Source organism: Vipera ursinii, assembly GCF_947247035.1.
Source record: "Vipera ursinii genome assembly, chromosome: 6".
Lineage (NCBI taxonomy): Eukaryota > Metazoa > Chordata > Lepidosauria > Squamata > Viperidae > Vipera > Vipera ursinii.
Window position 1 is genome coordinate 12,744,304 of NC_139515.1, and position 12,302 is coordinate 12,756,605.

At 39.4% G+C, this 12,302-nt stretch overlaps 1 protein-coding gene across 1 annotated transcript in view; it reads left to right on the forward strand.

Moving 5' to 3' along the window:
* The window catches only part of EFCAB6 (EF-hand calcium binding domain 6), a gene marked incomplete at its 5' end in the record, with an annotated part of 137,058 nt that overhangs the window by 71,087 nt on the left and 53,669 nt on the right, over positions 1-12,302 (forward strand). Inside the window, 3 exons of the mRNA XM_083366235.1 lie at positions 1,133-1,247; positions 8,989-9,104; positions 9,753-9,988. Coding sequence (XP_083222361.1) covers positions 1,133-1,247; positions 8,989-9,104; positions 9,753-9,988 — 467 coding nt within the window. The remainder of the gene's footprint in view (positions 1-1,132; positions 1,248-8,988; positions 9,105-9,752; positions 9,989-12,302) is intronic.

A 12,302-nucleotide genomic window follows, 5' to 3' on the forward strand; every position in this document is an offset into this window, starting at 1 on the left:
GCTTACATTTTCTGTTACAATCTTCATTTTGTAGCTTGGACTTTGTCGCATTTAACTGATCAAAAGAGGCCATGAAATTCAGCCCTTGGGGGCAAAGAGGCATATTTGAAGGGCATTTAGTGGAACCTTTTGCCTAAAAGCACAATTTAAGCCCCAGTTAGGGGCATTGAAGGGGGTCAAGACATCAGCCACAACAGCAGAATCAAAGCCATGCCCCATTTCTTCACAATCTGGATGTAAATAATACACCAGTGATATAACTGGATATTCTGGTATGCTGGCACTCTAAGTGAAGATATGTGAATGAAATATATGGGTATCTTATCTAATGATTTCAGAAATGCTCTTGTCCTCACAGTTGCAACAATGGCCATGAAATGGGGTTGTGTGTGGGAATTCCATCATGCCATCCTGGCAGCACTGCATCTATTGGATTTAACTCAACAATATACCACAAGGAAATGAATGTTTCTTTCTCATTTCTCCACTCATGTAGCTCTAAAATTAAACGTTCAATCTGATAGCAAAAGTTATACTAAAATACAAAGCTGCTAATCTCTTTTAAAAGGCTTTCAAAATCTCCTGAAGAGTGATAATTTGTTAATTAGCACATTCTCACTTTTTTTCACGTTTTTATGCCAGTCAACCATTCAATGTTTCTTTTTTCTCCAGCAGTACATCAGTAAAATAAAATAGCATTGCAAGAACAATTACCACTGAAGCTATTACAAAAGGACTAAAAAAAATAATGTACAAACACAAAAGAACACGCTCAAATTAGAAATGGGAGGGGGACTTGGAATTATTAAGTGGAGAGAACATTATTACAAACTGAATTCAATTCTATTACTGTATTTAACTAGCAATTTTTATAAATTTAACATTTTCAAAACCACACCAAACCATATTATTGCAAATTTACTAAATGATGGGGATTTTGTGCATTTTCAAGCATCAAAGGCTGTTTCTTGAAACAAAGTTTTGTTCATTTAGCATGATGGGCGTTTGTCTATTTTGAATTCAGCTCAAGGGAGTAGCAATTGTGTATACTGTTTGTATTGATACCATGACATTCCAAAGGTTTGTATCCTTTCACAGTATTTAATCTAGTCATCTTTTCTGTCTCTGACAGTTACTGGAGCATATTCAGATGCCAATGAGTGATGATCATTTTAATCTATTAATTGAAAAAATTGGATTCCCAGCTGGAGGCTTGAGTTATCTTGATTTTGTAGCAATATTTGAAGGTGAGCAAATACATTGCTTAATTAATATATTGATTCTCAGATACGGATGCTGCATCTACTTCCTGGCTTTTTAAACTCAGTGGGAAATTAATTATTTTGTGTTAAAATCTGACCAAATATGTAATGCACTTGTCAAATTCCAAAGAAATGAATAAACAAGGATGCATTCTGATTGTTAGCTGGGATCAGCCAGCCAGGTGGTGTAGAAAACCCATGGTTTAGACAAATTGGGAAGACAATAACTACTAGTTTTGGTCTTATCTTCTGAACTAAAAAGCAGTGGCAGTGGTCTTGCTTGACTTACATACTCTTCTGTTCAGCAGCTGAGAAGCTTTCTCCTCTATTCAAGAAGCAAACACACTAATCTCTTTTATCTCTTGTATCATGCAAAAAATAAGAAGGAGCCTGGTAGCACCTTTTCAGACTAACACACATTTTATTAAAATGCTTCAGCTTCTGTGAGATGACAGGAACTTGGCTGAAGCTTCTCAGAAACTTGACAGGACTAGGAAGGAATCAGCTTTATGGTACAACACAACTGGAGCCACTTCTAGGAGTTAATTGCCTTCTGACATCTTAGAAAGGAGCAGTGCCACATAGTTGCTATATACCGTATCTGGTATCTCCTTGAAGCACTTTCTACAACACAAAATGGTGGCTAATGATGGCTGGTTCCAAACCAGAATCACATAAGCTGATGGCACTTAAAGATGAGCCTGTCTCTTAATGAGTGGGAAAGGTATCATGAAAAAAAACTGCTCTCCAAATTCCACATAGTAGCTTTGGAGCAAGATTGAAGACAGGCATGCTATATTTTGCTCAATCCTATAATGCCAGCTTTGTCTAGAGTCAGAAGCTATGGAGAATCATGTCTGGTTAGTATTTAGATGGGAAAATCCATGGTTATAGGCTAGATTGGATAGTCAAAAAAAGCATAATGGAAGAAACAATAACAACCACTTTAGTGGTATGGCAAGAAAATTATGTGTTTGTGCATATAGTCATCAGGATTTGAGCTCAGCTTGAAGGAAATGCTATCTTTTGCCTAAGTGTAAAACCTTACTTTTATCCATGTTGAATTTCATTTTGTTAGATAGCACCCAGTGAATTTGGTAATATGTCATCCTTTTTATTTGAAAGTTGGTGCCAGATGAATCTGAATGGACAGATTGACTAAATCTGGATAAAGGTAAAGGTAAAGGTTCCCCCGCACATGCGTGCTAGTCGTTTCCAACTCTAGGGGCCGGTGCTCATCTCCGTTTCAAAGCCGAAGAGCCAGCGCTTGTCCGAGGACGTCTCCGTGGTCATGTGGCTGGCATGACTAGACGCCAAAGGCACACGGAACGCTGTTACCTTCCCACCCGTAGTGGTCCCTATTTTTCTACTTGCATTTTTATGTGCTTTCGAACTGCTAGGTTGGCAGAAGCTGGGAGGAGTAACAGGCGCTCACTCTGTTACACGGCACTTGGGATTCGACCCGCCAAACTGCCGACCTTCTGATCGACAAGCTCAGCGTCCTAACCCACTGAGCCACCGCGTCCCCAAAATCCAGATATGAGGTGCTAAAAAGTAGTCCCCACTTTGGATATTTTAATCCTTGGGATATTTTAATCAAAGAATGGAATGGATGGATGAATAAGGGCAAACATAACTGATTCCTTAGACTTGCAATTCTATTTATAAGTATGGATTCTGTGAAATTCAAAATAAAGGATGCTGGCAATTCTCTGGTATTGTCAGACATGAAAGATCAGGTCTACACATAAAGGTCCAATTAAATTGATGTGTTGATAATCATGCCTATGCCTAAGAATCTTCTCAACTAATGGTTAACACCTGCTTGGGGTTAGATAAGGGTCAACAGAATTCAAAGGAGGTTAGACTTTGTGTAGGGATTCTAGGCTGATCTTTTAATTCCACCCCCAGGTTTTGCCATTCCTTCTCCTGTAGGTATGTACAAAAAGGAGAAACCTCCTATTTTGAGAGAAGAGAAATTTACAGAATAGTTTATTGAGGTTTGGCTTTGCAATGAAATGTTTAAATTGTATGCAAACATGTCTCAGATTAGCTCTTGACATATCTATGGTGCGATAGCTGGTATTTAGGTATCTTTTGAATTGTACAAAGCTGTAACGATGGAACTATTAAACAGCTATACACCAGGCCTGAAAAGAAGAAAAACCTGAAAAATTCTGGATGACAGAAAAAGGAGGCCTTGAAGTCAAGCTGAATTATTTTTAAAGGAAAGAGAGTGATCCTTACGATTTGGAAAAAGGAAGGAAAGTGTTTGATGTTATTTTAAATACTGATGATAGAATCTGTTCCCACTTCTTTTGTATAAATCGGACAGGATGTAATATTTCCCAAGGTTATATGTTGAAATTACTAGCTTCAGTGGCCATATACTGTATTTACTAAGCTAAATCTAGGTTTAGGGTTAGATGATCCAATTACTATTCTTAACTGTGCAGCAACTCCTCTGGATTTCCACTGTCATAATTTCATAGCTTTCTGGGAATGTGAAAAACATTTCTTGAAGACTTGAACACTGGGCCCTATCTAACAAAATGAAATTTAATGTAGAGAAAAATAAGGTTTTACACTGAGGCAAGAAAAACTAACTGTATAGGTATAGACTAGGTTAAACTTAGCATAATGCTAGTAACTGTGAGAGGAATCTTGGTGTCCTAGTAGACAGTCATTTAAATATGAGCGAACAGTGTGTGGCTGCAGCCAAAAAAAAAGCAAATGCAGTCCTAGGCTGCATTAACAGAGGGATAGAATCAGTGGTGGGATTCAGATATGTGAACAACTGATTCTCTGTGTGGATGTCGCTTCCGGAAGTCCGTTCTGGGCCTGGGCAACAAAAAATTAGCTACCAGTTCTGCTGAACTGGTGTGAACCAGCAGAATCCCACCACTGGATAGAATCAAGACCATGTGAAATTCCAATATCGCTTTACAAAGCTTTAGTAAGACCACACTTGGGATGCTACATCCAGTTCTGGTCACCACAATATAAAAAAGATGTTGAGACTCTGGGAAGAATGCAGAGAAGACCAACAAAAATGATTAGGGGACTGGAGGCTAAAACATATGAAGAACAGTTACAGGAATTGGGTATATCTAGTCTAATGATAATAAGGATTAGGGATGATATGATAGCACTGCTCCAATATTTGAGGGGCTCTTACAAAGACAAGGGACGTGGTGGCTCAGTGGGTTAGGACGCTGAGCTTGTCGATCAGAAGGTCGGCAGTTTGGTGGGTCGAATCCCGAGTGCGCGTAACAGAGTGAGCGCCTGTTACTCGTCCCAGCTTCTGCCAATCTAGCAGTTTGAAAGCACGTAAAAATGCAAGTAGAAAAATAGGGACCACTATGGTGGGAAGGTAACAGCATTCCGTGCACCTTTGGTGTCTAGTCATGCCGGCCACATGACCACGGAGATGTCCTCGGACAAGTGCTGGCTCTTCAGCTTTGAAACGGAGATGAGCACCGGCCCCTAGAGTTGGAAACGACTAGCACGTATGTGCGGGGGAACCTTTACCTTTACCTTTACCTACAAAGACAAGGGGATCAAACTATTTTTCAAAGCACCAAAATGCAAGACAAGAAACAATGGTTGGAACCAAGGAGAGAAGCAACCATGGAAGTAAGGAGAAATTTCCTAATGGTGAGAACAATCAACCAATGGAATAGGTTGCGTTCAGAATGTGTGGGTGCTCCATCACTGGAGGCTTTCAAAAATAGACTGGACAGCCATTTGTCTGAAATGGTACAGGGTCTCTTGCTCAAGCAGAGGGTTGGAATAGAAGACCTCCAAGGTCCCTTCCAACTCTGTTATTCTATGTTCTGTGTTCTATCATGATTACTAGAAATAGCACACGTTTGGGTTTTCTCACCAATAGTCAACAAGTGAAGTGTTTGAAGCAAATACACGTGTGCATGTGCACATATGCAAATATTTTCCTATACAAATTTGATTTTTAATGTTATCACTTTATGAAAATAACCTACAGAGTACCAGCAACCTTATTGCTCCCTTAACATATCCAGTCCTAAGCTGCTTCTCTGTGAATATTAGAGATTGTTTGTATATTTATTGTACTATTGTTAGCAGTCTTAATTGTGCTCAGTCTTATAGAATTCCTGTTAGCAATTATCAATTATACCATAAGGTAAAATGGCAATTGGAACAAGATCCTTCTTTTTAAAAAATCACACCATACAAATTAGCTAGAAATACTCTACATATGACAATTAAAGCTGTACAAAGCATTTAAAAGAAAAACAATTCAGCTGCACAACCCTGTCAAAAGATGCATTTTACAACATTCATTAGCTCAAACAAAGCCAGGTTTTGCCAAGTGATAAAACTGTAGCATCTTTTGGAGGAATGCTTTGATTTTTCCAGATTTCTGCACTGGATAAACACTTCCACTTCAACGTTGTGTTGATCATTGAATATTCAATATTATTCTCCATTCATGTCCCCCCCACCCATCCTGTACTAAGGCAAAGGTGTCTGTAGGGAGGGGATACAATCAAAATGGCAGCAGAAACTGTGGGAGCAAAGCCTAGCCTCAATTCTACAGTTTTATCTGTCAGCTTTAGGGGAATTGTCTTGCAGGGATAATGGCTACTGTGGGTGATATGAAACTGGAAATCTCTGCCCCTCCCTATGTTGCACAAAAGCCATTTACAGGAGCACAGGAGTCCTGTGTTGTCCTTCATGGTTTGTCTGGGTTCTCACTTCACCATACCAAGAACATATCTGGGCATCTTTCTTCCTTGAGGGAAGTGCAGAGAGCCTTGGTTTCAAGTGTTCAAGAGAGAACTACCTCACCCTTGCAGGTGTACAGGAGTTAATGTCTTCAGTTTATGAGCTTCACCCAAGGAATTTGGAGGGGGGGAGTGAGATGGGGGAGAGATTTTCTGGATTCAGATCTACACACAGAGAGAGGATAAGGTTTCTCTGAAAGATCTACAGTAGGGCACCTATCTGCATGTACACTAGCGTACCACAGAATCACTGAGATGAGAGTTCTATGTATTTTTCCTGATGCTAATATACCCAACAAGATGCACACACATAATCAGTGCAAGTCCCTTTATTAAAACTGCAAATTCAAAATGAAAGCTAAGCTGCATCAGTGGGAGACTTGTATTCCCTGTCAGATATAACCACAGGTACAATTTCATTCCATGTTCCAGGCAAAGGTGGGGAGGGGAATAAACCCAGAGCTGAAAAATGGAAAGAGGAACACATAACTAAGGCAGAATACCAGCATATAGCCTGAATCTGTCAGGAAAGCTAAGGTTCAGAATGAACTAAGACTTGCAAAAAATGTCAATAATAATAATAATAATAATAATAATAATAATAATAATAATAATAATAATAATAATAATAATAATAAAAAAAATAAAAATTTCTTTCAAGAGAAGAAAGTCAAAGAAACAATTGGTCCACTAATGGGAGAAGATAGTAAGCAAGTGATAGGCAACAGGCAGAAAGCAGAGCTGCTTAATTCTTTCTTTGCATCTGTCTTCGCACAAAAAGAGAAAATAGCCCAGCCTATCAAAAACAGAACTGTAAAAGATAGACTAGGAATTCAAATTAAAATAAGCAAGAAAATGGTAGATGTATTCAAATCACCAGGACCTAATCATAATCATAATAGTAAAGTTGGAAGGGACCTTGGAGGTCATCTAGTCCAACCCTCTGATGGATTATATCCCAGAATTCTGAAGGAACTGGCAGACGTGATCTTGAAACCATTAAACCATATCTTTCAAAGATCCTGGAGCACCGGGGAACTACCAGAGGACTGGAAAAGAGCTGATGTGGTTCCTGTCTTCAAAAAAAAAAAGTGTGGGGGGGAAACAGATCCAGGAAATTACAGACCAATCAGCCTGATGTCGATACCTGGGAAGATCCTGGAAAAGATAATAAAATCTAGAAGGAAGCAAAATTATAACCAGAAACCAACATGGATTTGTCAAATAGAGATTATGCCAAACAAATCTTATTTCATTCTTTGACAAAGTGATTAAATTAGTGGACAAGTGAAATGCTGTGGACATAGTATATATGAATTTCAGTTAGGCATTTGACAAAGTAGACTGCAACCTACTTCTTGGTAAGCTAGAAAAGTGCAGGATAGACAACATCACCACCAGTTGGATTTGTAAATGGCTAAGAAACCGCACTCAATGTGTAGTCCTTACTGGAACTACCCCTACATGGAGGGAAGTAAGCACTGGGGTTCCATTTTAGGCCCAGTATTCTTCAGAATCTTCATAAACAATTTAGATGAAGGAATAAAAAGGAAACTCATGGAATTTGCAAACGATACCAACCTCACAGGGATAGCCAACAGCCCAGAATGTAGGCTCAAGTTCTAGATGGATCTCAACAGATTTTAACACAGGCCCCTATATAATGAAATGAAATTCACTGTAGAGAAAAGTAAAGTTTTACACTTAAGCAAGAAAAATCAAATCTACAAGTACAGATTAGGTGAAACCTGCCTCAATAGCCATAACTATGAGAGGGATCTTGGAGTCTTAGTAAACAATCACTTAAATTTGAGCCAGCCGTGTGCTGCAACTCCCAGAAAGCCAATGCAATCCTAGGCTGCATTAGCAGAGGGATAGAATCAAGACCACATGAAGTTCTACTGATAGTATTATTTTAGAAGGCCTTGGCAAGGCCACACTTGGAATACTGCATCCAGTGTTAGTCACCATATTATAAGATGTTGAGACTCTGAAAAGAGTGCAGAGAGGAGCAACAAAGATGGGCTGGAGGCTGAAACATATGAAGAACAGTTGCAGGAATTGGATATGTCTAGTCTAGTGAAAAGAAGGACTTCTAGGGCTGAGATGATAGCATTTTCCTAATGTTTGAGGGGCTGCCACAAAGATGAGGGGTGCAAACTATTTTCAAAAGTACCAGAAAGCGGGACAAGAGCCAATGAATGGAAACTAATCAAAGAGAGAAGCAAACTAGAACTAAAGAGAAATTTCCTAATGGAGCCTTCAGAAGTTGTGGGTGCCCCATCACTGGAGGCTTTTAAAAAGAAACTGAACAGCCATTTGTCTGAAATGGGTTAGGGTTTCCTGCTTAAGCACGGGGCTGGACTAGAAGACCTCAAAGGTCCTTCCAACTCTCCCCCCAAAGTAACAGCCAACACTTTCCATAAGGAGCAGAGATAGATTCTAAAGTAGTTCTAATAAAAAAATAAAAAGATACCAAATCCAATTTTACCCATTTACTGGATAAAATATGACCAAGCTGGCATATATATAAAAACTATACTGAGCAAAGACCTCAACATTTATAATTAAGTGGAGATGGATATAACCTGTCAAAATTTCCACCCAATCCAATATACAAAATTCACAAAATTGGGCAAGCATGATTATCATCATAATTTTTTAGATACCCCCCTCCCCAAATATATAGATTAGGTCATTGTTTCTCTGCAACTTTAACATGCTGGTTGGGGAATTCTTAAGAGTTGGTCCACATACCTTAAAGTTGCAGAAGTTAAGAAAGACTGGATAAAAGTAGGTAATAGGTCCATCTAATTGGTTGCATTGCTCTGTAGGGATCTGAACTATTGCTTTGTAGTGAACAACATGTTGATCAATATGTACTATAGTTCTAAAGTCAGTTATTCAAATCTATGTTATGCAAAATGATAACATGGATTGTTATTGATATATTATTTCAGATTCCAGATTGGGTGGAGCCTGTTCAAATCGCCGAGTCAATGCTAGCAAAAGTCATTTCATGTCTGCTGAAGAATGTCTCAGCCAGTATAGTGACAAGCTTGCGGAAGAATATGGGGTAATTGCATTCAGATTTCTCACCATGATTAATTTTGTTTGAGTATTTATTTTCAAAGACAGGAAAATCAGGAAGTTCAGGCTGTTTAGAATGAATACAAAGGTTTATTGCAAGGTCATGCTCTCTACAAGAATCTGAACTAATGGACAAAGCAAATTGGCAATAGATCAGAGTTGATATGGTTGAAGCAAACAACCAATGTAAACTTCAACTTCCCGAATTCCCCAGCCAATGCACTCATCTTAAAGTTACCAAGTTCTGAAAAATATTGAGATAAACTATGTTCTAGGTATTTACCAAATCATGTTTGCCTTTTTGTTTATCTTTTTTGCATGTAAGAGAATCAGCTGTGCAATTTTTAAAATAATTTATAGAATGCTCAGAACAAATTAATCAGAATACGGTACACTATTAAAAACTTTTAGATGGTTGTCCAAACTGGCTTTAAAAGAAAACATTCGGATTTCCCATGTGACCTATTTCCTAAATAGTTTTAAATTTAGAATTTGTACCAATAATCCAGTAAAAAGATTAATTAAAAAAATACTTTTAGCTGAAGAGTTAATGTTATAGTATAATATAGTTTCTCTGAGTGGAAAATAAAAGGGTTGATCCAATTTTGATACTCAGTTGGATATTCCCTACTAGGATGCATATATTGCCTTCCGTAAAATAGATAGGAACAATGATGGTGTAATCACAATGCTTGATTTCCGACGCCTGCTGGACAGTCTCATGATCAGCATGACAGATGAGGAATATGTGCGTCTTCTTGGTATCTTGGGAATGAATGAGACCTCCACCCTGAATTATCCGGAATTCCTTCAGTTGTTCCAAACTCACACAACTAAAGAGATGCGTCCTTGGTTGACCACAACTTACAGGTAAGAAGAATAGAAATTTGGTTTATTTTGATTAATATTATCATTACATTATTATTTAATTGGTTCTGAAATTTGCAGGCGATACAATGGTCACTGGCCTCGTGTGATATGGTGCTGCGTCTGCATATAGATGGAAGGTTGAACAACAGGCCCTGTAGTGTGGCAGTGTGGTCGTAATAATCTAGAGCTGAACATGCTTAAAACTGTAAAGATGAGAATGGATTTTAGGAGGAGCCCTTCTGTTTTACCAGAATTCACCTGGGCCTGGACTTAGAACTCTTGTGGATACTTAAGGATTCCAAACTGATAACACATTTGACCCACCCCATCTTTGGGCTTTGTCTGGTCATTTTGGGATTTCAGTAGAGTGCTTCAGCTTTCTGGGTTCTATAATCACCCAGAACTTAAAATGGGTGCTCAACATTAGAACTATCATTAAAAAGGTACAACAAAGAAAGTTCCTGCATCAACTCAGGAAATACAGATTGCCCCAGGAGCTGTTGATACAGTTTTACGGAGGAATTATTGAGTCTGTTATTTGTACCTTTATAACTGCCTGTTGGTACAGCAACCAAACGGGTACAGGCTCCAATGGATAGTTAAGACTGCAGAAAGAACAATGGCCACCAGCTTGCCTTCCATAAAAGACCTAGGAGGATAAGAAGGTATCTGCAGACCCCTCAAATCCTGGACATAAACTGTTTCAACTTCTTCCCTTGAAACAGCGCTAAAGGGCATCGTATGCCAAAACAACTAGACACAGGGACAGCATTTTCCCTCATACCAACACTCTGCTGAACACCTAATTCAGTGTTGCCTAATGTCTATTAACCCACGTAGTATGACTATAGTAGTAGTATTTATCTTTTCTTATTTTCTTTACTTCCCTTTTATTTATTTTATTTATTTATTAATGGGACTTATATCCCGCCCTATCTCCCGAGGGACTCAGGGCGGCTAACAACAACAAAACTTATAGGTCTCTGTACAGTAAATTAAAAATAAAAATTTGAAATAAATTAAAATAAATTAAAGAATAGAGTTAGAATTGTAAACATAATTAAAATCCCTGTCAGTCTAGGTCAGCCAGGTGGAAAAGGAGTGTTTTGAGGCCGCGGCGAAAGGACCGCAGATCTTGGGCCATCCGAAGCTCAGGGGGGAGCTGGTTCCACAGGGCTGGCGCTCCCACAGAGAAGGCTCTTCCCCTGGGGGTTGCAAGCCGACATTGTCTAGCCGACGGTACCCTGAGGAGGCCTTCTCTGTGTGAGCGTACTGGGCGATGGGAATTCGTTCCCGGCAGCAGATGGTCCTGCAAGTATCCTGGGCCTAAGCCATGTAGGGCTTTAAAGGTAAGTACCAGCACCTTAAATCTCACCCGGAGGGCAACCGGTAGCCAATGCAGCTCACGCAGAAGGGGTGTAATATGGGAGTATCGGGGTGCTCCCATCACTACCCGTGCAGCTGCACTCTGCACCAGTTGAAGCCTCCGGGTGGTCTTCAAGGGCAGCCCCATGTAGAGAGCATTACAGTAGTCTATACGGGAGGTAACGAGTGTATGGGTGACTGTACGTAGGGCATCTCAGTCCAGAAAGGGGCGCAACTGGTGTACCAGGCGAATCTGGGCAAATGCCCCCCTAGCCACTAATAATATTGGTATTATTATTATGATGATGATTAATCTTTGATTCGATTAACAGTCTGGGAGTGGTAGAAACTTAACAGTTCAAGTCCTAACCAAGGACCTAAGAGCTGTTAAGGTAGCTTCTGAGTATATAGGCAGCTCCGAGTCGGGTGGTTTTTGAAAACTCAGGATATTCAGGTCTAATAAATTCAAAATCTCCATGTATCTAGGCAGCCCTTTTGGGTATTGCTCCAAAGGCTCCTATTACTATTGGTGCAATCGTTGATTTCTTCTTCCGTATATAGCCACTCAACTTCAATTTGCAAGTCACAATATTTTGTTATTTTTATCTAGCTGTTTCTCCTCAATTCGTGCATCACATGCTATTTCAATATCAATGAACCAGACTAATGATGATGATGATGATGATAAATCTAGTCTGAACATTTGGCTGACTGTGCGATGATCAGTAATAATAATAATTGCACAGTCAGACAGATGTTCACACTGTGTTTGGCATTTCTGTCTACCTATCGAGTCCTTACCAAGGATCTGGGATAGGAAGATGTGGATGTCTGATGATGTTACAGATATGGTTGCAGGATGGAGGCTGTTCTCAGTAAGGCTGCCTTCTGCAACTGACTGATGGGAAATTTGTCAATGCCAATGGTGTTCAAATGGTGCTCCAGTTGT